Source organism: Hemicordylus capensis, chromosome 4, assembly GCF_027244095.1.
Source record: "Hemicordylus capensis ecotype Gifberg chromosome 4, rHemCap1.1.pri, whole genome shotgun sequence".
Classification (NCBI taxonomy): Eukaryota; Metazoa; Chordata; class Lepidosauria; order Squamata; family Cordylidae; genus Hemicordylus; species Hemicordylus capensis.
Window position 1 is genome coordinate 167,907,578 of NC_069660.1, and position 25,754 is coordinate 167,933,331.

Genomic DNA, 25,754 nt, shown 5'->3' on the forward strand with positions numbered 1-25,754 from the left:
GAACTCCAGACAATCATGCTGAGCACACACAGACACTCAGCAGCCAGGAATAGAGCAGATGGGGGCCAGCAGATGGACCACCCAGCAAAAAGGCAGGTCCAGCAAAAAGGCTGGTCCAGCAGGTTCAGAAAGGCTGGCCAGGCAGCCAACTAGCTGTTCCTCCAGAGATCCAGAGCCAGAGTGAAGCCAGTCAGTGCCTGGCTGGCTTTAATTACACCTTGAAACACCATCTTTTTTGCTCCCCCTCCATCATCCCATCCCCCCCAGCCAATAGAGGAAGAGTTGCCCTGATAATATTATGATTTGAACAATAACAAGCCAACCAGGAGAAAGGAGATCACTAGCCAATCAGAAGACAGTAAAACAAAATACCACTAAATACACATAGTATGAACTATATAAATAAATGTGAAATATACCAATTTACTACAATGTAAATAATACATAACCAATACATCACAGTTAGTATATATTACATATTATGACAAGGTTTTGTGATCAGTCCTTGTTTCACTAATGCTGCATCAGAAATCCATTACTTTCAATCATAAGGATCTAAACAGATTCACAAAGTTAGCGTCTTCATCCTGGTGACTAAGAAGATTCTTTGTTGCTTCCTCCAAAATTGTTGCTTAAATTCATCCAGGAAAGTGTGAGTTGTTTCACCAGATTCTTTCACATGCTAATTACAACAAGGAATAAACTATTATTAAAGAAAATCTTTTTTACAAATGTAACAATACAAACTCAATAAGGATATAATATACTAGCATCAAAAGCCAAATTTACCAAAATGAGTACATCAAAACATGACAAACTGAACTGAATCAGGACATACAGCCTCTCTCTCGCATACATCATTACCAAACAACTCTCTTACTCCTAGTTTATAGCCTTCAATACTCAATTGTTTACAGCTGTAAACCCTCCTAGATATTCCACTCATCTAACAACCATCATTCACCACGATTACAAAAAACAGGATAAATCCATAACAGTATCCAATCTATTAGGTTGTAATGTATTCATTCTATGTATACAGAAAGATTCCTGCTGTATATGTAGAAATGTAGAAATTGGACTTCCGGTGCGCTCTTCTGGCTGAAATGGCGGTTTCCCAGTGAGCTCCGTGGGCCCCCACCTGCATCCTAAAAACCCTTTAATGAGTTAGTTAAGTACTGATTATCACCTTCAGAGAAAGCTCACATCTGTAGCTACCTGTTTAGCATATCAGATGGCTTGTTGAATCTCCTGCCCCTGCTATATTTGACTTCAAACAACGGACTATCAAGCAACAGGTCCTCCTTGCTTCTTCCTCTCCCTCCAGCCGAATCTTTCTTATCTCCCAGGACAAAGAGACTGTTCTCATTGCCATTGTTATTCTGCCTCCTGAGTGAGTTGGTTGGCATCCCTGTCTGTTTGTGAGAGAGCGGGAAGGTGCAGATTTGCATACTTGGAGAGACGTAGGAAGGAGAGGGCAATATAGAAAACAGAGAGGGCAATAAAAGAAGAAGTGGGCAATATAGAATTACAGAGTAGGAATTGGCTTAGCCTACAAATTTAAATATCTAAAGCAGGTTACAATAAATCATCAACACCCTCCCCTAAGCCATTCTTAATAGCAGAGCAAGAAGAGGACAGAAGGAAAGAGGGCAGCAACCTGGGGTCAAGAAGTAAACGTAATGGAGTCCCCAAAAGTGGGACTAAAGCAGTCCCCAAGATGTCAAGCTCAGACAGCACGGCTGAGGAAGGGGAAGATACCAAAGCCCTCTTCTCCCTTCTTAAGGAGTGGCAAGTGACACCAAAAGCATAAAAATGGGTCAGGAGGCGATTAAGGCAGAGATAGGTGAAATCCAGACCTCCATGGAACAGCTCACTTCCAGGGTACAAGAAACTGAGGAATGCATCTCGGCAGTACAGGAGAAAGCCTCCATTACAGAGGCCTCTCTCCTACAAACCAGTCGTGAACTGGCATCTTTTAGAGATAAGCTGATCGATCTGCAGGGTCACAACCGAAGAAATAATCTGTGTTTAGTGGGGGTGAAAGAAGGCTCAGGAGACCGCAACATGATTGACTTTGTCACCACTTTACTACGTCAAGCCTTGGACCTCCCCAATGACTACAACCTTGAGATTGAGATAGCTCTTAGAGCCCTGGGGTCCACCCCAGCAGTAGGTGCTCCACCTCGGGCCATCATTTTCAAACTGCTGAGATTTACAACCAAAGAAGATCTACTAGCAAGGGCCAGAGAGAAAGTTTCTCTTTGATGGGGCCCAGATAACGGTCGGATCTATCTATTTCATGATTTCCCAAAGGCAGTCATGGATCAAAGGAAGAAATTTCAACGCTGCAGCATTTGGGCTAGAGAAAAGAATGTAACCTGCTTTTTCAAATATCCTGCCATTCTTTGCTGCATCCAGGAAGGCAGAATGCATTGCTACAGCGACCCGGCCCAAGCTGAAGCTTTCCTGTGGAGTTTGCAAGCAAACGGCTGACTCTTATTTACATAGGGTTTCTCGCAAGCAATTTTTCCTTTCTCTCTTTACAAGGAGTCTGGTGTGTTCTATTTCTTCTTGAGTTTGAGATGTGGGTTTTTCTTTCTTCCTCTTAGGTTTAAAGTGCTAACTTTGAGTACTGTTCAGGCTGGAGGCTCCAAGGGAGCTTAGGGAATGTTCAGTAGGTCAGGGGCTGCTGAATACCCAGGAGTGGTCAACCAAAATCCTGCCATGAGCATAATGTTCGATCTTATGTTTTTCACCTCTGGGCGGGGAGAGACTTGTTCTGTTGGTAATAGCTGGACATTGTGTGTGCATGTACAGTCGAGCAGGGGTCTTTCCGAGACTGCTTCTGTGAAGACGCAAGTGAAGACGCAAAACCCTGGAGATTTGGCTGTTGTCGGGCCTTTCAACAATGATGGCAAGAACAGAGACTACTCCTGGATAACTACCATGTACTGGCCTTTGCAGCGAGTTGGCGGAAGCAAGAACTATAGGTCACTAGGAGAGTGAAGTTGATTCCAAGTTTGGAGTTGTTGTATGTTAGTTTTGTACTGGATGTGGGTTGGTGGGTAGGGGGTAACTGGGAATTTGCCCCATAGCTGGCCCTTCTGGAAAGTTTAATAATGTTTTCCTCACTTTTCTTTTGTTTCTATCCCCCAATTCTCTCCTTTTTGCTATTTTTAATTTTCCCACTCTACTGTCTCATAACTACCTTTCTCACCATTGCATTCACACCTACAAATGCTAGAACGGCTAACCTGACATACATTGTGTTTTACAGGCGCTCGAATCAAATGTTTTTCATTCTGTTTTCTAATATACTTACGTTGAGTTTGATGAACACCTGTTTTGGATGGTATACAAGGACACACACACCCCCACTGATGCACTGGAATGGAACTTCTCAAATGAGACTTGTCCTCTGGCGTCAGCTGTGGGACTCCAGGACATGGGCCTTAATAATTCAAGCTCGGAAGGAGTGAGCCTGTGAAAGAGACCAGCTGGGTCTAGAATATTAAGTGCTAGGGCTATAGATTCTCGGGCAATGTCTGTCCTTAAAAATGTCTTATGGCAGGACTTATGAATTTAATTACCTTCAATGTTAAGGGACTAGGAACACCACAAAAAAGAACCCAAATTCTTAGGTATTTAAAGAGACAAAATGTAGATGTGGCCTTCCTACAAGAAAGACATATGGCAGAAAAAGACATTCACAGGCTTAAACGGAACTGGGTGGGCCATGTTTTGGGGGCGGAGTCCTCTTCCAGGTCAAGAGGGGTGGCAATCCTAGTTCATAAGTGCATCATGTTCAACCCCCTTAATGTAGAGGCAGACCCCCTAGGAAGATTTATCATTGTGGAAGCCCCCCAGATTGGGCCCAAAACCATCCTTTTGGCTAATGTGTATGCCCCCAATGAAGATTGCCCCTCCCTTTTTACAGCTTTACACGCTAAGTTTCTTGCAAGGGAGAACAGTAACTCAATTTATGGAGGAGACTTCAATGAGGTTCTGAATCCCCTAATGGACAGGAGCACAGGGTATTCTGTGTTATCTAAATCACGTGTTCTGTTAAATAGTTTTATGAAGGACCTTAGCATCTATGATGTATGGAGATTACTACACCCCAAAGACAGGGACTTTGCTTTCTTATCAAAATCCCATAAGACAAGCTCTAGGATTGACTTCTGGCTCTTGTCCCCAATTTTGGGGAAACAGGTAATTGCATGTGATGTTGGCCCACTCATTATCTCAGATCATGCACCTGTGGTATTAAAAATACAATTCACAGACAGTGGAGACCTGAAGCAGAAACATTGGAGACTAAATACATCCCTGTTAAAGGACCCCAAATTCATTACAATGATTGGATCTGAAATTCAAGAGTTTTTGAAGTTTAATAGAAAACCTGAGACTAGCTTGGCACTTCTTTGGGATACACTTAAGGCTTACTTACAAGGCAGAATTATAGCCTTTGCCTCATATTTTTAAAAAGGAAGAGCTCAAGAACATTAAAGAATTGGAAGAGAAACTCAAAGCGGCTTGGTTGAAATACAATACCAGCCCAGCCCGAAGTTCCTACTCTAGTCTTCTGAAGCTACAATTTGAAGCGAATCTATTACATGCTGGGCAGGCTGACTTCCTTCTAGCTTGCTCAAGGCAAACGTACTGGGAATCAGGAGAAAAAGCTGGCAAACTGCTGGCCTTTAGATTCAAACAAATACAAAATTGCTCCCATATAGCAGACATCAAAGTCAGTAATGGGCATTTACATACTGATAATAAGGCAATTAACGCAGCGTTTGAAAATTTTTACTTACAGTAACACTATATAATCATGTCCCTTCCTATGGGTGTGAAGAGATCCAACACTTCCTAGATAAAATTCAGATTCTGACCCTCACTGATACACAAGCCACACATCTTGCCGCACCCATATCCTTGGCTGAAATCCAGGAAGCAATTAAAAAAATTAAACCTGGAAAGGCCCCAGGCGAGGATGGGTACCCGTCTGATTGATAGAAAACATTCTCTGATAACCTAGCCCCACTACTGGCTGAGGTGGCCACCGAAGCTGCAAATACACATGAATTGCCTAAAACGATGTATGTAGCAAATGTGTCTCTTATACCAAAACCACAAAGGGACCCGCAGCAATGTGAAAATTATAGAGCAATATCATTACTGAATGTTAATATCAAAATCTTTGCTACAATCTTGGCAACCCGTCTTAATAGCTGTGTACATACAATTATACATCCAGGACACGTTGGCTTTATCCCTAAGCGGCAGGGAGCAGATAACAGACGTCTGGTTCATAATCTTATCCACATTACGTCTCGTAGGACCGACCAGGCTCTGCTGCTGTCCCTTGACGCTGAAAAGGCCTTTGATAAAGTACATAGAGACTTCCTATTGGCAACTCTTGAGAAATTCAGATTCCCTACCTCTTTCGTAAATTGGGTGCAGACAATCTATAAAATTCCTTCAGCTAGGATCAATACTAACGGCCAACAGACGGGACCCATCTCCCTTCACTGCGGGGTCAGACAGGGCTGTCCTTTATCTGCTATTCGACTTGGCCCTTGAACCTCTGGCTTGCGCAGTGAGGCAAAATGCAGGTATTAAGGGGATCGAGGCAGATGGACAAGAACATAAAATTGCATTATATACAGATGACACCCTCTTGCTTCTTTCCAAACCACAGGAATCCGTCCCTAAACTTATGGAATTTCTATACCAATTTGGGGACCTCTCTGGATACAAAATTAATTGGCACAAATCCAAGGCCATGTCCATTGGGAAATTGCCCCTCTCTCATAGGGATATGCCCTGGCCCTTTACTTGGAAAACAGACTACGTGAAATACTTAGGTACTCTAATTACTAAACAACCTAATCTAATTGTCAAAACTAACTTAGATAAAATACTTTCACAGATTAAGATAGACTTCCTCCGCTGGGCTGACCTTCCGCTGAGTTTGTGGGGCAAGATAGCTGTTGTAAAAATGAATGTTATGCCCAGATGTATTTATACTTTAAGAGGACTTCCGTTGCTTATTCCTCAAAGATAGTTTAGAGAAATTGACAGAGCTGTGAGGAGGTTCATCTGGGGTAATGGCAGGCCTCGGGTTGCTTTTAATAAACTCCAGTAGGCCGCAGACAAAGGGGGCTTCAACCTAGTGAACCTTAGATTGTACCATAACACGTTTTTAATTGCACAAGCTATCCATTGGCATGCCAACGCAGATGGGGAAAGGCCAGAATGGGCTCAAGTGGAGCTAGCAGAACTGAAACCCTTGGAGGGATGGGAAGCACTTGGCTCCAGATATCTTAAACATCCCCACTATCAATCCCCTACAATACTAGCAGCCCGACACGCCTGGAAGGAACTGTCAAGGCAAGTAAACTTCGATCCCTATGCCCACATGGATATGACACTGTGGGGTAACCCACATATATTGATAGGCAAACAACCAATTTTGTGGAAACATTGGATTGATAAAGGGATTTACCGGTTATCACAGCTGCAAGAGGAGTTCCATCTACCACCGGCTTGTGCCTGGCAATATATGCAACTGAGACATACCATATCGGCTCAATTCGGTCCAGACGCCTTGGCGACCCCAGCAACTCCAGCTATCTTTGGGCTTGCCATTAAGATAGCCTCTCTCCCAAAACTAAATAAGTACTTATATGCCAGTGTGCATACAGACATAGACCCTGGGTTAGATTTACTTAGGGACAAATGGAACTTGGAACTTTCTGATAAACTGTCACCTGAGCAATGGCAAAATATTTAAAGTAGTGTTCAATGCAGCACATTGGATCTTAAATTGCGCCTCATCCAGCAGAAGATTATTTTCAGGGCCTACTGGACTCCTCTATACCTTATGCGATTAAAAATGTCCTCAAATAGTAACTGTTGGAGATGCAATAATCCACAGGCCAATTTAACACATATGTTCTGGGAATGTTACATAGTGCAAGACTTCTGGAGAGAGGTCACTATGTGAATTAACTTAGAGCTGGATTCATCTCTTGCACTGAAGGATCGAAATGCAGTGTTGGGGTTTATTCCAACCAGCTGGGGACTAAAATACAGCTCTAAACAATGGCTTTGGCGGAGCCTGCTGGTTGCCAAGAGATTGATATTGAGGCTGTGGAAATCTCCCAATCCCTCTCAGTGCGAGGATTGGGTACAGGACCTACTTAAGCTTGCGGCACATGAAAAATGGGCCCTCATAAAAATAAATAAATTGAATAAATGGTCTGAAATTTGGGATAACTTTCTTAATCTTTTCTTAGAATGCTTTTTTTTTTTACTGGACATATAGTACTCATTTACTCCTTTTGGTAAATTTGGCTATTGATGCTAGTATATTATATCCTTAGTGAGTTTGTATTATCACTGTACATTTGTAAAGAAGTTTTTCTTTAACGTATGGTTATTCCTTGTTGTAATTAGCATCTGAAAAGATCTGGTGAAACAATTCACACTTTCCTGGATGAATTTAAGCAATAATTTTGGAGGAAGCAACAAAGAATCTTCTTGGTCACCAGGGTGAAGTTTCTAACTTTGTGAAACTGTTTATTAATAATAATAATTACTACTACTACTACTACTACTACTACTACTACTACTATTATTATTCATTCAATTTCTATACCACCCTTCCAAAAATGGCTCAGGGCGGTTTACACAAAGAAATAATTAATAAATAAGACCTTTATTTAGATCTATAATTTGGATCTTTATGATTGAAAGTAATGGATTTCTGATGAAGCATTAGTGAAACAAGGACCTATCGCGAAACCTTGTCATAATATGTAATATATACTATGTGATGTATTGGTTATGTATTATTTACATTGTAGTAAATTGGTATATTTCACATTTATTTAAATAGTACATACTATGTGTATTTAGTGGTATTTTGTTTTGCGTTTTTTATGTTTAGTACCACTCCCTTTTATATTCTTTTTGAATCAGAAGACAGTAGCACAAAACCAATAGCAAGGGCAGGATTTTGTAAACAGAAGCCGAAAATAGCGGATGCCATGCTGCTCGAATCTTTCAACCAGTTCAAACCAGGTTCAATCCAGTTCAAATGTGAACCAGCCACCTCTTTTTGTGACTGGTCCGATTCATGGTCAAACTGGCCAGGTTCCAATCGAACACGGTTTGAACCAAACTGGTTTGGAACACCCCTATTTCAAACTGTGCCCAAGAGAAACCAAAACCTGAGGCACATTGTTCCAACCAGAAACAGAAGTTAAGATTATAGTGGCACAGTACGTTGAAACAATTCCTCATCTTAACTATAGTTACATATAATGGTAGTGCCAGTATAGTTAAGATGAGGAGTTGTTCCAACATTCTGCCATTATAAGCCCTGAACATTCTACTGCTCATAAAATCTATTTTATCCATCTCATTCCCCTGACATTTAGCACACTTCAAACTAGGTCAAGAGACACCATCCCTCCAACTTTGGGGCAAATCTGTTAAAAAACCTCCTACAAAAAATCAGTTTAAAAACTCCTACAAGTGGGGAGGCTATCATTAGAGCATACTTGAAAAAACCTACACTGGTCCCCTCAGAGTTAGGCAACTATAGGTCCATCTCTAATCTACCATGGTTGGGTAAGGTGATTGAGAGGGTGGTTTCCTCTCAGCTCCAGACAGTCTTGGAGGATACTGATTATCTAGACCAGAGATTCTCAGCATTGGGTCCCCAGATGTTATTGGACTTCAACTCCCATAATCCCCAGCCCCACTGGCCTTTGGTTGGGGATTATGGGAGTTGAAGTCCAATAGCAACTGGGAACCCAACTTAGAGAATCCCTGATCTAGACCCATTTCAAATGGGCTTTCAAGCAGGCTATGGGGTTGGGACAGCTTGGTCAGCCTGATGGCTGATCTCCAACGAGATATTGACAGTGTGACTCTGCTGATACTTTTGGATCTCTTGGCGGCTTTCAGTACCATTGACCAAAGTATCCTGAAGGAGGAGGGATTGGATGGCACTGTTTTACAGTAGTTCTGTTCCTACCTCTCGGGTAGACTCCAGATGGTGTCACTTGGAGTCAGTTGCTCTGCAACATGAGGGTTATTGTATGGACTTCCACAAGGCTCCATATTGTCTCAAATGCTTTTTAACATTTACATGAGACCACTGGGAGAGATCATCAGGGTGTTATCAATATGCCAATGACACCCAAATCTATTTTCCCATATCAACTTCATCAGGAAATGACATAACTTCCCTAAATGCCTGCCTGGAGTAATAGGTTGGATGAGGGATAATAAACTGAGGTTGAATCCAAATAAGATGGTGATACTGATTGTGGAGGGTCAAGACCCAAGAGATGGTTTAGATCTGCCTGTTCTGGATGGAGTTACACTCCCCCAAAAAGAACAAGTACGTAGCTTGCGAGTGCTCCTGGATCCAAAACTCTCTCTAGTTTATCAGATTGAAGCAGTGGCCAGGAGTGCTTTTTATCAGCTTCAGCTGATACATCAGCTATGCTCATTTCTGGAGGCAAATGACCTTAAAACAGTGGTAAATATGCTGGTAACCTGGGGCTGCCTTTGTATGTAGTCTGGAAATTACAACTGGTACAGAATGCAGCCAGGCTAGTGCCTGGGGCAACCCAAAGGGACCATATAACACCAATTTTAAAAGACATGCACTGGCTGCCAGTATGTTTCTGAGCTAAATACAAAGTGCTGGTTATTACCTATAAAGCCTTGAACAGCTTGGGTCCAGGGTATTTAAGAGAGCGCCTCCTTTGTCATGAACCCTGTTGCCTATTAAGATCATATGGGGTCAGAAGCGTTCTTACCCCCAGAACTTGGGGCCCTGGTCCATGGCTTCCAAGGTCTGGGGGGGCCCTCCAAAGGCCTGAGGGGCTGTGCTGCAAGCCCCCGCTGCCGTGAGACCGAACCAATCTTGCCAGTAATTCTAGCCGATATGTGTGCGGCCAGGGGTGTGTGGGAGGTGAGTTGTGCAGGCATCCCCCCGTGGTGGTGGGTGGAGCAGGAGCGACCATTGGGCCCAGCCATTTGGCCCAGTGGCTCTTGAGAACTGTGAGGCGCTCCAGTGCACCTGCACAGTTTGAATAGAGCCTCTATTCAAACTGTGCAGGTGCAGTAGAATGCTTTCACAGTTCTCAAGGTCCACTGGGCTGAAAGGCCAGGCCCAGTGGCCACTTCCGCTCTGCCCGCTACGTGGGGATGCCTGCTTGACTCACCCCCCACCCACAGCCACATACATGGCGGCTAGAATTACTGGCAAGATTGGTGGTTCAGCCTCGAGGCAGAAGTGAGGGTGGGGGGGACTCGCGGCAGTGGCGGGGCTCATGATGGTGGTGGGACCTCACAGCGGGGGCAGTCCAGGCACCCAAACTACCTAGGTATGTCATCAGGACAGAACCTTCTCTGTGGCTGTCCCAAGGTTTGGAATGTATTCTCTGTCAAAACAAGAGCTTCTCCATCTTTGATTGCTTTTTAAAAGACCATTAAGACACACCTGCTTTCTCAGGCTTTTAAAACTAATTTTAATCTGTTTGTTTTACTCTGTGAAACTGTTTTGGTTTTATATTGTAACTTGGACTATGAGAGAGATCTATAGATATCAGGTGGTATATAAATATAAATATATAAATTAATAAAATGAACAGAAGCAGAATGACCAGCTGGGGTTCATTGAGGAGAGCTGGTCTTGATATAGCAAACATGAATTGTCCCCTTTGCTAAACATTTGCATTTGAATGTGAGACTAAATATGAGCACTGTAAGATATTTCCTTTAGAGGATGGGAACACTCTGGGAAGATCATCTCCATGCTTGCATAATGAAGGTTTAAAGTTCCTTCCCTGGCATCTCCAAGATAGGGATGAGAGCATTTCCTGACTGCAACCTTGGAGAAACCACTGCCAGTGTGTGTAGACCAGAGCTGGATGGACCAATGGTCTGAATCGGTATAAGGCAGCTTACTATGTTCCTAAAATATGTTCCTATGTCAGTAGAGTCCTTGGGGTCCTTTGAGGGTATTCCTGACACATGGTTCTGAAGTCCGTGGTCGTGGTGGTGCGAGACCCCACCACAACCATGAGCCCCACTACTCCCAGCTCTATGGAGGCATAGGGGGATTGTTAGCAGTTCCTTGTAGAAGGAATCCTTGGGATCCTTATCAAAGGAATTCCTGACAGGTGGAAATTGTTTCTGAGATTTCCTCATTGCACTTTGTTGAATGCCTTCTGGAAGCATCTGGCTGAGCATTTTAAGAAAGAGGATGCTGGACTGGAGTACACGTGCATTTTCAAGCAGTGTTTTAATAACTGAGCCTGCAACTCTATATCTACATTTACAAGGGACTTGCTTCCAAATAATGAGGGAACAGTTAAACAAGCCCTGAAAAATGGTGTTGGAGGAGAGCAAGGACGGCTGGCCAGTAAGAACAGGGTCCCCTTCCCCAAACAAAAACTAACACAGGATCCAGCAGAATATTGGACTTACCAGCAGCTAGATAACTCTCAGGCAGGGAGCTTTCTCCAGCCCCTCCTCCCCGTGCCTGCAACTTTCTGGCTGGAACAGCTGCTAATCAAGCTGCTCCAGCTTCTGATTCCCTAGCAGTGGTCCCTCTAATTTTTTTCATCTCTGTGCGGAATGAGTTTTGTTCTGGGCAGCAGTATCAAGGCAGTGTGCATGCACCTGCATTCAGAATGGGGCCTTCCTGATTCAACCTGAGTGGGATCTAAAATTAACTGAGCAGACATCAGAAAACTTGTGAGCGTATGCATGCCTTAGAGGGAACAGTGATCCCTGGTAAGCAGCTCTTGGCATCTCCCACTCAAGGAAGTAAAAATTGGATTGAAAATACAGCCTCTAAAGCCAAAAGGAACTATATTTTTTCCAGCCATTTTTACTCCCTTTTGTGGACAGGGTCAGGCTGGTGCTTCCTAGCAATCAAATTTGCTGGAGCAACTTGATGAGCAGGCTGTTCCAACCAATAAGAACAAAACAGGAAGTTTGGGGGAGGAGCAATTGGAGGAAGCTCTTCCTGTGTTTGTATTTGTTGGGGGGCAGGGAGGGGAAGAGAGATAAAGAGGCAAGTTGGATTGGATAACAAGGTTTGGAGAGAGAAAGAGAGAGAGAGAGAAGGCTTGGTCAGGGGTTGGGGGGAGAGAGAGAAAAGAGGCTTGGAGAGGGAGGGATGCTTGGTGAGAGAGAAAAGAGGCTTGGTGAGGGAGTCTTGGTGAGAAAGAGAAAAAAGGGAGAATGAAATAAGGAGGTGAGACAATGAAATAAGGAGGTATGGCAAGGGTTGGTGAGAGAGAGAGAGAAAAGAGGCTTAGAAAGAGATAGAGGGGTTTGGTGTGTGTGACTGTGACACAGACTTGATGTGGGGCTTGGCAAGTGTGTGTGAGAGACAGGGGGTCTTGGCGAGAAAATGAGGAGCCCACAATTGGCTCTCCTTCTCCTTGGCACTAGCCCCTCCCCCTGCCCCACCCCAGTCTCAGGAACCACCAGCCACCACTTGTGGAGAAGAGCCTTTTTAAAATGTGGAAAACGATGTATAAATCCTGTAATATAAACCCACCACCACTACCTCTACTCCACCCAGTGGATTGGTTGTTCTTAGAGAATGACATTATCCACAGCATTCCATAGGGCCAGGATCTATTAGAATGACAATAACCCCTCCTCTTCTACTTTGCATCAGGAAAGAGATAACAGCCATTGCTCCTTTTTCATTTGGTCTTTCCCTCCCCCCCCCCGGGTCCAAACATTTGAATTGTTCTTTATGGGATTTTTTTTTGCCTGGCTAGGGGTTCCTTGTCGGACTACACAGGTTCCTCATTGAGGGGAAATGGGTTTTAATAGGATTGCCAGAAACTCTGCTACATCCCTGCAGGTTCTCTCAATCTTTTCCCAGCACCTCAGCTTGGCAGGGAGAGGATTCTACCTTTACCCAAGTCCTTCTCCTCCAGGATATTTGGTCCTTAGCTTTGCTCCTCCCTAAGAGTCCAGGACTTCAATCAAACTGTCATCTCTCCTGCTCATCCTCAATCCCTTCCCTGATTTCTTTAAACAGCACAGCCCCCACAATTCTGCATAGAACTTCTGCCCCCTTCTGGGATTCCCCTCTGTTCTCGAAATTGTTCCTCCAATTCACCTTCCTCCTATGACCCATTTCTCATCAGTCCATACACCTCCTGGCCAGACAAGCCCCCATTTGAGCTCTTGGCCAGCTCTGCCCTCACATCAGCTCCACTCTGTGTCCAGCTGCAGGGTGGCTTTCAGAGAGTACCATGCCTCACTTCTTGACTCTGAGGCTTCTGGACAGGCACTGCCTCCAGATATGATTTTTCATCTTTAAGGTTCCAGAGCTGGGAAAACTAAGATATACAAAGGGGGAAATTCTAGGTGTCCAGACTTGGTGAAGGTCTAGAGTAGGTGTGATAATTGCTATTCAGATGGCGCACAGAACAAAATGACTATGAGGTGCTGAATTTACATAACTGATTTGGGACTTGACCATGATTGCATTCTGAGGTGTGCTCTCATTGCTTCTCAGGAATAGGGCTTTTTGGGAGGAGGGGCACGTCTTAAGTTTTTTTTGCTTATCAAAAACTCTGGATTCACAAAGGATGCATAGAATTCAAGATGGGTACATCTCCTTTCCCTAGGTAGTTTTTGCACTAGTTCAGGGTTTGCATGATATAGAAGTTTGATCCAAGCAGATTCCAACATTCCTCCTAGCACTGTGGTGAGTGCCCTGGTGGGATTGGGACCAGCTTTACAAGCTCAAAAAGCTAAGCTCAGGCCTGTTTCTGAGATTGTTGGTTTGCAAGAAACTGAAGTGTGAATTTTGGTTCTGTTGAGCCAAAGTAACTGAATGGAATTGTTTATTCTGTAGTCAAAGCCTACCAGAGGGAAAACTCTTGCCTTGAGGTTGTTTGTGCATTGTGCTATGCTAATGTTAATCATGTGAACTAGCTTGAAAACTTGCTAAGAGTAATCATATTTAGAAGATCTTAGGAAACCACACATAGATATCAGATACATACATATTTTGGGGGTACATATTATTCACACAGTTAGCTGCTATCCTCTTTGCATGCTATTCTTAATAACACTTTCCTTGGGACTGGAAGGTGCCAACTAAGTTTTGAGAAGTGACCACAAGCCGGTCAAGCTGGGCATAAACAAGGATGTTTCTATCTGGATTAGTAAACAAAGTCAGGCTGGAACCGACCATGAAAAGCTCCTGACCGATATGGTAAAGAGAGTCGAGGGAGTCAAGGAGGGAGACCGGGATGTTTACACCAGGATGAAGACATAGAGATAAATGATATGGCCATTCCTGATGTGAGATATGGATAACAGGCCCAGAAAAAGGTATAAAAGAGGAGCACCCCCTCACACAAAGGAAGGGAAAAACATACTCAGACCCCAATGGAGAAGTAGTATGTGGGCCCTACCAAGGGAGACACATGCTCTGAAGTTCGCTTTCACTTTACTAAAAGCAAGGAGTTCTTAACCAAGTTTATTATTTGACTTAAGCCGTTGGCAAACCCTCTTCCCTAGGCGACCATCAGTCTTATCTCCCTGTTCTTGACATATGAAAACATTTCTTTGCTAACTCCTAGTCAAGAGTCACAGTGTAAGCAGAGAAGGGAGGGGGAGTGGATGACATCTATTGAATGAGCCAGGAAGAGCTGAGAGATGGGAGGGAGAGGCTGGTTATTCATTCTGACGTATTAATAAATGAGTTAAAAGCAAAAGGAGTGAAAGGCGGAGGGACGGAGGAAGCAGGAAGGAGAACAAGCCAAGCTGAGAAACAGAAAAGGAGAGATTCCCCAGTTGGAAAGGGGTAGTATGTTGAACCCTAGTCTGTAAGGGAACCTGTGCCTCATATACTGCAATACCATTCAGCTCTCTACATCAGGGAGACATTCACTCCTGCATATCTCATCTACACTGCCTGGACAGCATACAGCCTCCCTGTGCTTCCCCAAGGCCTCCAGAGGACTACAACCAACCGGTAACTATTTATCTACAAGAAATGCCTTCATATCTGCCCTCCAGCACTAACTTACCTTCTCCATTTTATATCTCTCCTTTCCAACTCATTTATTAATACGTCAGAATGAATGACCAGCCTCTCCCTCCCACCTCTCAGCTCTTCCTGGCTCATTCAGTAGATGACATCCACTCCCCCTCCCTTCTCTGCTTACACTGTGACTCTTGACTAGGAGTTAGCAAATAAATGTTTCCATTCTTATGTCAAGAACAGGGAGATAAGACTGATGGTCGCCTAGGGAAGAGGGTTTGCCAACAGCTTAAGTCAAATAATAACTTGGTTAAGAACTCCTTGCTTCTAGTAAAGTGAAAGTGAACTTCAATTACTAGAACTAATTACAAATCACTCTGTATTCTGAAACATTACCCTAAACTATAGGGAAACATCCAATTAAAATTGCTGACATGCTTGCATGCTTAATTGCTCAGATGTAACCAGCTTTAATAAAGCTTTAAAACTACTTTGTGTGTGATGTGTCTTCTCCCCCTTCCCTCCTGACTGCCCATAACTTCAGAAACCATGAGTAGCCTCTGTTGGCTAAAGTTGGGAGGGGCATCGTAGCCTGCTCGCAACAGCATCAAGTGTTTGTCCATGCCTCGCACAGCCTTGCTTCTATCAGAACACAGAATTTTTGGGGGCTAGGGGAGGAGCCTGTCTGATCTTACCATACCCTAAAGATATCTCCATTAGGGCTGCTGCTCTCCCTAAGTTCTTCCCCCACTCTGATAAATGGGCGTTAGTGGATTCAGAGCAGGGGCGCAGCTAGGGGAGAGGGGGCCCGTGTTCATCCTTCCCCCTGTGGCCACTCGCAGTGAGGGAGATAATGAAGAAAATAGGGAGGAGAGGAGCTGGGGGACATGGGTTCTTTGAACCCATCTGCTCAATTATAGCTACACCCCTGATTCCGCGTACACAATACCCTCTGTTCCTATTAGTGATTAATTTGCTGTTGCAGAAGAGGCTCCTTTCCTCTGAAGTTGTTGTTTTTTGTCTCTGCAACTTTACATCAGACATAGTAGTAGTAGTAGTAGAAGCAGCAGTTGACGCCCCATCCTAGCAATCAGAGATACAACCCATCAAAAACTTGTGCACAAGCTAAAGCTTAATTTCAGTTGTTCTGTGTAGCAAACAAGTGTTTTGAGGACTGTGCCTCAGATCTGGGATCACAGGATTGTACCTTAGTCAATGAGTCTAGAGAAGCAGTCCAAAATTCTTCTTTGTCAGTTTGTATGCAGCAAACCTGTCATTGATTCCATGAACTCTAATTCCATCATGTAAAATTGCATAATGAGTAATCTGTAAAATAGTTTTTGATATCTCATCTGAATAGTGCTGGCTGAGAAACTCATTGTTAGCTAACTCTAAGTTTCAAAGTGAAATACACTGCTCTAAGATTATTTTGTGCAGAAACTTTTCTTACCATCTGTGCTTCTGGAAGTTGACTCTCACAGATGACACATTGCTTAATGTGAACTGGATTTCCTGCTCCACACACCAGACACAACACTTTGTCCTTTAAAATATAGAATAAGCACATTTTACTAAAAATGGTAAAATATGAGTGACAGCAATATAGGACCGTGCCTGACATTTTTAGCTGTCCTTGCTGCTGCAAAGTATCATTTCTTTTTCCTCAGTGGAACTCTTTTCTCAGAGGAATCACTTTATATTTCCCAGCACTGAAAACAGGTTCCAGGGTCTTAGATTAAATTACGATACAGGCTACTTCTGGCTTCCAGTGCTCTGGTTGCCATCTTTCCCTCCACAGCCTTGCTCCTGTGCCTTTAACAAGCAGCTCCTTTATAAATTTAATATACACCAATCCGGTATCTGGTAAACAGTTAACTGAAATGGTTTCATATGCAGTTTTCATTCCTATTTAATTCCCCACACTGTCCTTACAGTTTCAATCTTCCAGTAAAGTTACTTGCTATTAAAGACCTTTAATCTTGTTGTGAACATTCAACCACACATTCATATTAGGATAATCCAAAAACCTTCAGTTTGAGATAAGATTTAACATTTTCACTCGTGCTCTAAAAAGAATGGAAATTGCAAGTAAAGGTGCCTATCTTTACTTCTGCACCTGTAAAGACTTTGTACAATCTGATATATGATGATGGCTTTAGAAATGAGTCTCCATGAACCCATATACATCAGGCAGAAATTCATCAGTGGCATCTCTAGGAAGGGATTAGGGAAGCTGCACCTGTTAAATGTCTGCCTGGATCATCCCTCCCCAGCCCAATGTCCAAATGAAAGATCCAGGGCCATCCCTAGGAAGGGGTGAATCAGCATGTGTGGGGGCCCCTTAACATTTTGATCTAATATACATAATATATAAAACACTCACATAAACATAGTAGTAGTAGTAGTATCTCCATATTTTCAGATGGGGAGGAGTTTGCAGAGAGGTGGTGGCTATCCAGTAAATTTATGTTGGAGCTGACATTTCAAATATCCTCTCCTTACATGGTTAACTTTCCAAACAGCTAAATTTAAGCACTTTTCAGTCTAGCTTTATGCATCTTTACTTGGAAGTAACTCCCACCGAATTGAATGAGACTTGCTCCCAAGTAAATGTGTGCACAAGATTGCAGCTTGTAATTCCAATTGATTTCAGTTGGAGGAAGTTAACCACATGCTTCACTTTCACTCAAAATCAATGAGTCTTGAGCCTTAACTTTAGGTGGATTATGCCCAGAACAATTGAGAGAGTATTTTCAAGGGTTTTGAGCTGGGGGAATTAGTTCAGATAATAGTGAGCATACATGGTGCTATATTGCAGAATGGTTTGTGGGATTCTCATGCAATATTGAGCACTAGGACCCAGCAGGAAGATTCCCCCCCCCCCGTTCTCTGATTAACAGTATCTCTGATACAAGGATAACTCTTGTGCATGGAGCCTGGGCTACCTATGGCTGTATTCTGTGTGGGGATCATTCCAAACCCGAGGCTGAACGAGACCAGACTGACCAGAGTTCAAATCTCCATTCAGCTATGAAATTCACTGGGTGACTCTGGGCCAGTCATGTGTCTCTCAGCCTAACCTATCTCACAGGGTTGTTGTTGGGAATTTTCTCTGGTAAGAGAATCCCTTTTTCATTATAGCAGAGTGCACAGAGGCACAACACAGAGGAATTTGGTTAAGCATGCATGTATGCTGAGAGTAAAGTAACTTGGAGCCAGTTCATAGTTTCAAATCAATATATATGGCATTTATTGGAGAACTCCATTCTAGATAGGAAAGTGAGGAGTTAGGATCTCTAATCTATCTAGCTAGCTGGATGCAGATGGATTCTGAATCTCTGCACACATGGTGCAGGGAGAGGAGCTTGCATGTTGCAAGGTAGAAGGAACAGAAAGAGAATGGAAAAAGAGGAACAGGAAGTGGCTGGAAGGAAGGAACTCCCGAAGATTAGCAATCTACATTCCAAAGGGATAGTGTCAGAGCAGTAGAGAAGGGATGACCCTCTAGCCCTCTGACTCACTAGTCTGTCCTCCACTGTGATTGAGACAAGAGACAGCGCAAAGTCCTTCACTTCCAACAGTTGTGAGGATAAACAAACATGTACTGGTTATGGGCTCCTTGGAGGAAGAGTGGGATAGAAATGCTAAAAACAAACAAACAAATCTAATGCAGGGGACCGGGAGCCCTACACATGCACAGAATAAAAGGTAACTAAAATGGTTCTAATTTCCTGTCTTTTAATCTTTGGCTCAGGATTTAGCATTGTCAGAAGTTTATAAAACATTAAGACAGTTGAATTTGTGTACACTTGGATTTTGGAGTTCTATGTTGGGGCAGTCTGTTTTCCTCACATTCCCTTGGTTTTTAAGCTGACAACTACATGCGTTTCATTCTCCAGTGATTGCTGGAGGAGCAATCTCATCCTCCACCACCGTCTCTTACCTACCTCCCACAGCCCTGTGTCAATTAAAAGTCCCAAGTTGTTTTCAATCTGGGTGGTGCTCACATTGCAGGGGTGGGGAAGTAGGGTGGGGGCAGTGTGGAGGCCGCGTGGAGGCTGAGTGCCACCTCCAGCATTTGACCCAGCAGGCTGGGAAGTCTGGAAGAGGCTGGAGACAGACAGCAATGCCCATGAAAGGAAAGGAAGGGGAAAGAATGGTTGTTTAACTATACAAGTGTCAGAGTGCTCATAGACCGTCATCAGGATCTATGTTCAGAAGTCACTAGCTAGAAATTGCCAGGACTTACCGCTCACAACATTGGCTTCAGAATTCTCAGTGGGCACACTCAGTTATGCTCTTAAGAGAACTTTCCTTTAGTTATTTTCCTCTTATGGGGATTTTGAATAGTAATTACTGAAAAATCAATATATTGAATGGTTTGGGCCTGAGGGACCGCCTGCTCCCAAGGGTTGCTGCCTGCTTGATGAGGTCATCCGAGGGGGCTCTGCTCTGGGTGCTGACAATGAAGGAGGCTCCGCTATTGTGCACGCGGGACAGGGCCTTCTCTGTTGCTGCCCCCAGACTCTGAAATGCTCTCCCAGTGGCTATGCACTCCTTGGTCTCCATCACAGTTTTTAGAAAGCATGTTAAATCTTGGCTTTTTACCCAGGCTTTTATATGATTGTCTCTACTACTGCTTCTTTGTATTTTGTACAGTTCTTATGCTTGTATTTTAAATCTTTTTAGTCAGATTTGTTTTATATTTTAGCTTAATATTTTAATTGTGTCATCTTTATTGTCTTGTTTTTAATTTTTGTATGAACTGCCTTGGGATTGTTTTAATGAAAGGCGGTGTACAAATTTAACAATAAATAAATATTTTTCAGACCAGCAAAAAGCACCAGTCCCATATGGACCTAAATTGGGGGGGAATGCTAAAAAGATATCAAACATTTTAAAATACACATTATCTGTGGTGAAAAAAGTCACCGACACTTAAAAACCTCTTTTTAGGAGTTAAAAACCTAAACTGCAATGGCTCAGCCATTTTGGAATGGATTTGCACCAGATTTGAAGGGGTGCTGTCTTTTGCCCCCTAGTTGATGTGTGCACAATTTCAGAGGGATTGGATGTTTATCTTTGACTTTATAAGCAACAGAATGTTCAGGGTTTATAATTGCAGAATGTTGCAAGCCTTAACTAAAAATGAGTTGTTTCAACATTCCACCATTAAAAGTTCTTAACATTAAATTGATCATAAAATCAAAACGATCAGGCAAATCTGCCTGACCGTTTACAGACACTAACTAGGTGACAAGAGTCATCGAATTTGAACTGGTTTGGTTCAAACTTGGACCAGACAGGGCATTGCTTTGGCAGAGCCGGTCCGAGTTCAAACCGATTGAGCCAGGTTCAGTTTGAGCCAGTCTGAAGGTTCTAGAGGCCATTTTAGATGTTGTCCTCCATTTTCTATGACTTTGTTGCTTGATTTTATTGGCTGAGCTCTTGCTTCCCTGATTGGCCAGATGAGTCTTGCTCTCTGGTAGGCTCTGCACTGTGCCAGTCCTTGAGAACTGGCACCCTATTGGCCAGGGGGGAGGGCAAAGGTAGGAAGTTTCAAATCCTACTTAAAGCCAGGCCTCTGGCCTAGCAAAATCACTCTGGCTGCAGTCTTTCTTGGCTTCTTTCTGGCCTGCTGGTGGTGGTGTGAAGAGAGTCAGCCTGGCAGACTGCTGTGTTTATTTATTTATTTTATTTATTTTATTTTTGCATTTATATACCGCCTTTCGTTAAAAAGATAACCCCAAGGCGGTTTACAAAAGTTAAAAACATACAATAAAAAGACAATAAAAACATCATGTTAAAAGTATAAAAACATATAAAAACAGGCATAAAAACAATACAACAAATAAAAACACAGAGAAGCCGCTGTAGAAAACGATCATGTAAAAGCCTGGGTAAAAAGCCAAGTCTTTAAAAGCTTTCTAAAAGCCATGATGGAGTCCGAGGAACGAATGGCCACTGGGAGAGCATTCCAGAGTCTGGGGGCAGCAACAGAGAAGGCCCTGTCCCGAGTGCACGACAGCCGGGCCTCCCTCATTGTCGGCACCCGGAGCAGGGCCCCCTCAGATGTCCTTGTCAAGCGGGCAGCAACCCTTGGGAGCAGGCGGTCCCTCAAATACCCCGGGCCCAAACCATTTAGGGCTTCAAAGGTCAAAACCAGCACCTTGAATTGGACCTGGAAACGAACCGGCAGCCAGTGCAGCTCTTTCAAAATGGGGGTGATATGTTCCCAACGGGCAGCTCCGGATAAAACCCTCGCTGCCGCGTTTTGCACTAGCTGCAGTTTCCGGATATTCTTCAAGGGCAGCCCCACGTAGAGCGCGTTACAGTAATCCAGCCACGACGTGACTAAGGCGTGGGTAACCGTGGCCAGATCTGCCTTCTCGAGAAAGGGACGCAGCTGGCGCACCAGCCGAAGCCGTGCAAAGGCACCCCTGGCCACCGCCTCCACCTGAGCTTCCAAAAGCAGAGCCGGGTCCAGTAGTACCCCCAAGCTGCATACTTGCTCCTTCAAGGGGAGTGCAACCCCATCCAGAACCGGTAAAATCTCCTCATCCCGATTGGCTCTCCTACTGACCAACAGTACCTCCGTCTTATCTGGATTCAATTTCAGTTTGTTAGCCCACATCCAACCCATCACGGCCTCCAGCCCCCGATTAAGGACATCCACCGCCTCCCTAGGATCAGATGACAAGGAGAGATAGAGCTGAGTGTCATCCGCATATTGCTGACAACTCAGTCCAAATCTCCGGATGACCTCTCCCAGTGGCTTCATGTAGATGTTAAACAGCATAGGGGACAAGACCGAACCCTGCGGGACCCCACAGGCAAACGGCCACGGGGCTGAGCAGTAGTCCCCCAGCACCACCTTCTGGACCCTCCCCTCAAGAAAGGACCGAAACCACTGCAACACAGTGCCTCCGATTCCCATACTCGAGAGGCGGCCCAGAAGGATACCATGGTCGATGGTATCGAACGCCGCCGAGAGGTCCAGCAGAACCAACAGGGACGCACTCCCCCTGTCTAGTTCCCGGCGTAGGTCATCCACTAGAGCGACCAAGGCAGTCTCAGTCCCATACCCGGGGCGGAAGCCAGATTGAAAAGGGTCCAGATAATCCGTATCATCCAAGACCCTCTGCAGCTGGGACGCCACCACACGCTCTATCACCTTGCCCAAAAAGGGGAGGTTAGACACAGGTTTATAGTTGTCCAGGTTGGAGGGATCAAGGGAGGGCTTTTTTAATAGAGGTCTTACCACCACCTCCTTAAGGCACGATGGCATCCTGCCCTCCCTTAATGAAGCATTAACGATCACCTCCAGCCATCTACCTGTCCCCTCCCTGGCAGCTTTTATTAGCCATGAAGGGCAAGGGTCAAGAGCGCACGAAGTCGCCCGCACACTGCCCAGGATCTTGTCCACATCCTCAGGCCGCACCAACCGAAAAGAATCCAACACAACGGGACCAGATGGTACCAAAGGCACGTCTGCTGGAACTGCCAAAACTCTGGAGTCCAGGTCAGCACGGATGCAAGCGACTTTATCTGCAAAGCGACAGGCAAACCGATCACAAAGAGCTGTAGATGGCTCCTCCCCCATTGTCTGGGGGGATGTGTGGAGCAAGGTTTTCACCACACGAAACAGCTCTGTTTGTCTGCACTGAGCAGACGCAATGGAGGTGGAGAAAAGGCATTTTTTCGCCGCCCCCACCACCACGGAGTAGTCCCTAAAATGGGCTCTAGCCCGTGTTCAGTCGGATTCGTGACAACTCTTTCTCCAGTGTCGCTCCAGCCGTCGTGCGAGTTGCTTCATCGCCCTAAGCTCTGAGGAAAACCAAGGAGCAGAACGGGCTCCACCAAGCTGGAGAGGGCACTTGGGGGCAACCGTGTCAACAGCCCGGGCCATCTCTCCATTCCAGAGATCAACCAAGGCGTCGACAGGGTCACCAGCTTTGGACACTGGAAACTCCCCGAGGGCCGTCTGAAATCCAAGCGGCTCCATAAGCCTCCGGGGGCGGACCATCTTAATCGGCCCACCACCCCTGCAGAGGGCAGATGGAGCAGTCAAACTAAACCCCACCAGGTGATGATCTGTCTATGACAAGGGAGTGGTCTCAAATTCCCCCACCTCCAGATCATTTATTTCCCGGTCGGCAAAAACCAGATCCAGAGTGTGTCCCGCCACGTGGGTAGGGCCCGATACCAATTGAGACAGGCCCATGGTTGCCATGGAGGCCATGAAATCCTGAGCCGCACCCACTAGGGGGCCTCAGTGTGGACATTGAAATCCCCCAAGACAATAAGCCAAGGCCACCTCCGAGACCACCCCCGCCAGCTCAGGTAGGGAGACTGAAGTGCAGCGGGGTGGTCGGTACACCAGCAGAATCCCCAGCCTATCTTGGAGGCCCACCCTCAAGGACAAACACTCAAAATTCTGAGATTGCCTGACCGGGCACCTGGAAACAGGGAGGGTCTCTCAAAAGATGACCGCAACGCCTCCTCCCCGACCCTCGAGGCGGGGCTGCTGCACGATCTGGAAACCTGGAGGACAAAGCTGAGAGAGACCAACCCCGCCCAGCGCATCCAACCAGGTCTCCGTCACGCATACCAGGTCAGCACGCTCATCCACAATCAAATCGTGGATGAGAGATGTTTTTGCGTTAACTGACCTGGCATTCAGCAGCAGCACTCTAATCCTCGGAGTGTTCACAGAGCTCCCTAGGGTCAGAGGGTTGGGAGAAGGGCCGGAAAAAGGAACAGGCCTCGGTTGCCTGGACCGTTTTCCCCTGTAATGGCCTGCCCAACTCCCACCGCCATATCTCCCTCTGCCCGCTACCCGTGATATTGCTGCCCCCACTCCAGACCCACTTTTTCGCTCTCCCAGACACATCCCCCCAGACTAACCCACCACAGCTTCTTGGCTTAATTTAAAACCAAGACCAGACTTATACAGTCTCTGCTGACTTCTTGCTTGGAGGAAGATGGATCTTTTTTTTTTGTTCCCAATCTTCCCTTCATCCTGTTTTTCTGTCCCCCCTTCTCTTCCCTGCTTTAAAACTCCCCCACCCCGCCGCCCGGTGTGTGTGTGTGTGTTTGTTCTGCTGCTTTTATCCATATCATCATGGCCATATCATCTGCGTACAGAGGAATGGGGACATGTCTACTGGCCAGTTTTGGAGTGTGAATGACAGGAGTCGAAAGTCAGGACACTACAGAATTAATATAGATGTTAAACAAAATAGGTGCTAGTATGCAGCCCTGTCTTACTCCTCTAAAGGTGGAGATTTCTGAAGATAAATGACCTCTCAGGGTATATCGAACCTTTAAGCAAGAATTCGTATGTAAATTAATAATTAATAGCAGAAAGTGCGTGTCAATTGATAGTTCTTTCAGTTTCATCCAAAGTATTTCCCTAGAGATGTAATCAAAAGCTGACTTTAAATCAATAAAGGCTATGTAGAGAGAAGAGCCAGGGTTTTTTCTGTATTTGGCTGCTAAAAATTGGAGGGTAAAAGCATGCTCTGTGGTGGAACGGCCCGTTCTAAAGTCTGCCTGTTCAGAAGCTAAAACATTGTTAGATTCCATCCAATCGGTCAATTTGCCTATTAGATGTTTGGCATATAGTTTGCTGATGTTTACGTATAGTTTGCCGATTGTGTTAAAGAGGTTTATGGTTCGATAGTGAGCAGAACCATCACGTTTCCCATTTTTATAAATGAGGATTAAGATAGCTACACCCCAATCCTTCGGTATTTTAGCTGTTAAGTGTATGTACTGAAAAGAAAAGCTAGCATCGGAACTCACCAATCCAAATTTGCTAGCAGAACTTCGATGGAAATACAATCAATTCCCGGGACTTTACCTTTTTTAGATTGTTTAATGAGGTTTTTGACTTCCATGCAGTAGACAGGCTTCCAAGGAGGCAATTCATCAATATTTAAATCAATGTTACACACTGCTGCATCTAATTTCTTATACAAGGTAGAAAAATGTCGTTCCCAGACCTCTTCAGATATAATAAATGGGGGAGGTGTAGGAGCTCTGTTTAATACAGGTGAAGCTAGCCTCCAGAATATAGCGGAGCTTTTGGATTTAGTGGCCTCTATTAATTCAGCGCTTAACTAACTGGAATCTCTTAAATTTTGATAGTTGCTTATATTGTAATTTCTTAGCGTGGAGCAACTGCGTAGTAATGTTAGATGTGCCCTCGGCATAACACTTAAGAGCACTAAGTAAATTTATTTTTGCAACTACACACTCCCTGTCAAACCATGGGCAGGAGGAGAACTTTAAACAATTTAAACGAGGAGATAAATTAACAAGAACAGCGAGCAAGAGAGACAAAATGCTCTCGTAGCAGTCTAGCACAGAGAAGTGGCAGACCCTACAATGATTACGTCGCAGAGATGGGAAAGATTAGGTGAATTAAGTGTGTCAGTAAGTTGCCTAACTTGAGCCTCAAACCATCTTACTTTCTGGGGAACCCAACCCTGGTCTGGGCATGGCTTCTGAGTACCCACTGGGTGTTCCCCGCCCTTCAACTCGAGAGTCAAAAGCATCGGGAAGTGATCACTCTCAGAGTGGGGGGAAACTCAAAAATTGCTCTCCCGTGGGGCCAAGCTATAAATAATAGCTACACAGTCAAGCAGTGAGGGTTTCGGGCCCGACCAATGAGTAAATTCCTCAGGAA

At 44.7% G+C, this 25,754-nt stretch overlaps 1 protein-coding gene across 17 annotated transcripts in view; it reads right to left on the minus strand.

Annotated features, from left to right (window-relative positions):
- The window catches only part of DZANK1 (double zinc ribbon and ankyrin repeat domains 1), a 213,344-nt gene that overhangs the window by 127,318 nt on the left and 60,272 nt on the right, over positions 1–25,754 (minus strand). For 16 of the 17 annotated variants that reach the window (XR_008320750.1, XR_008320751.1, XM_053313578.1 and 13 more), the window contains one exon: positions 16,512–16,604. The exons of the other annotated variant lie outside the window; for it this stretch is intronic. Coding sequence is in view for 14 of the 16 variants with exons in the window: in XM_053313578.1 (XP_053169553.1) it covers positions 16,512–16,604 (93 nt within the window). In the remaining 2 variants the exon portion in view is untranslated. The remainder of the gene's footprint in view (positions 1–16,511; positions 16,605–25,754) is intronic. 17 annotated transcript variants of the gene reach the window in all.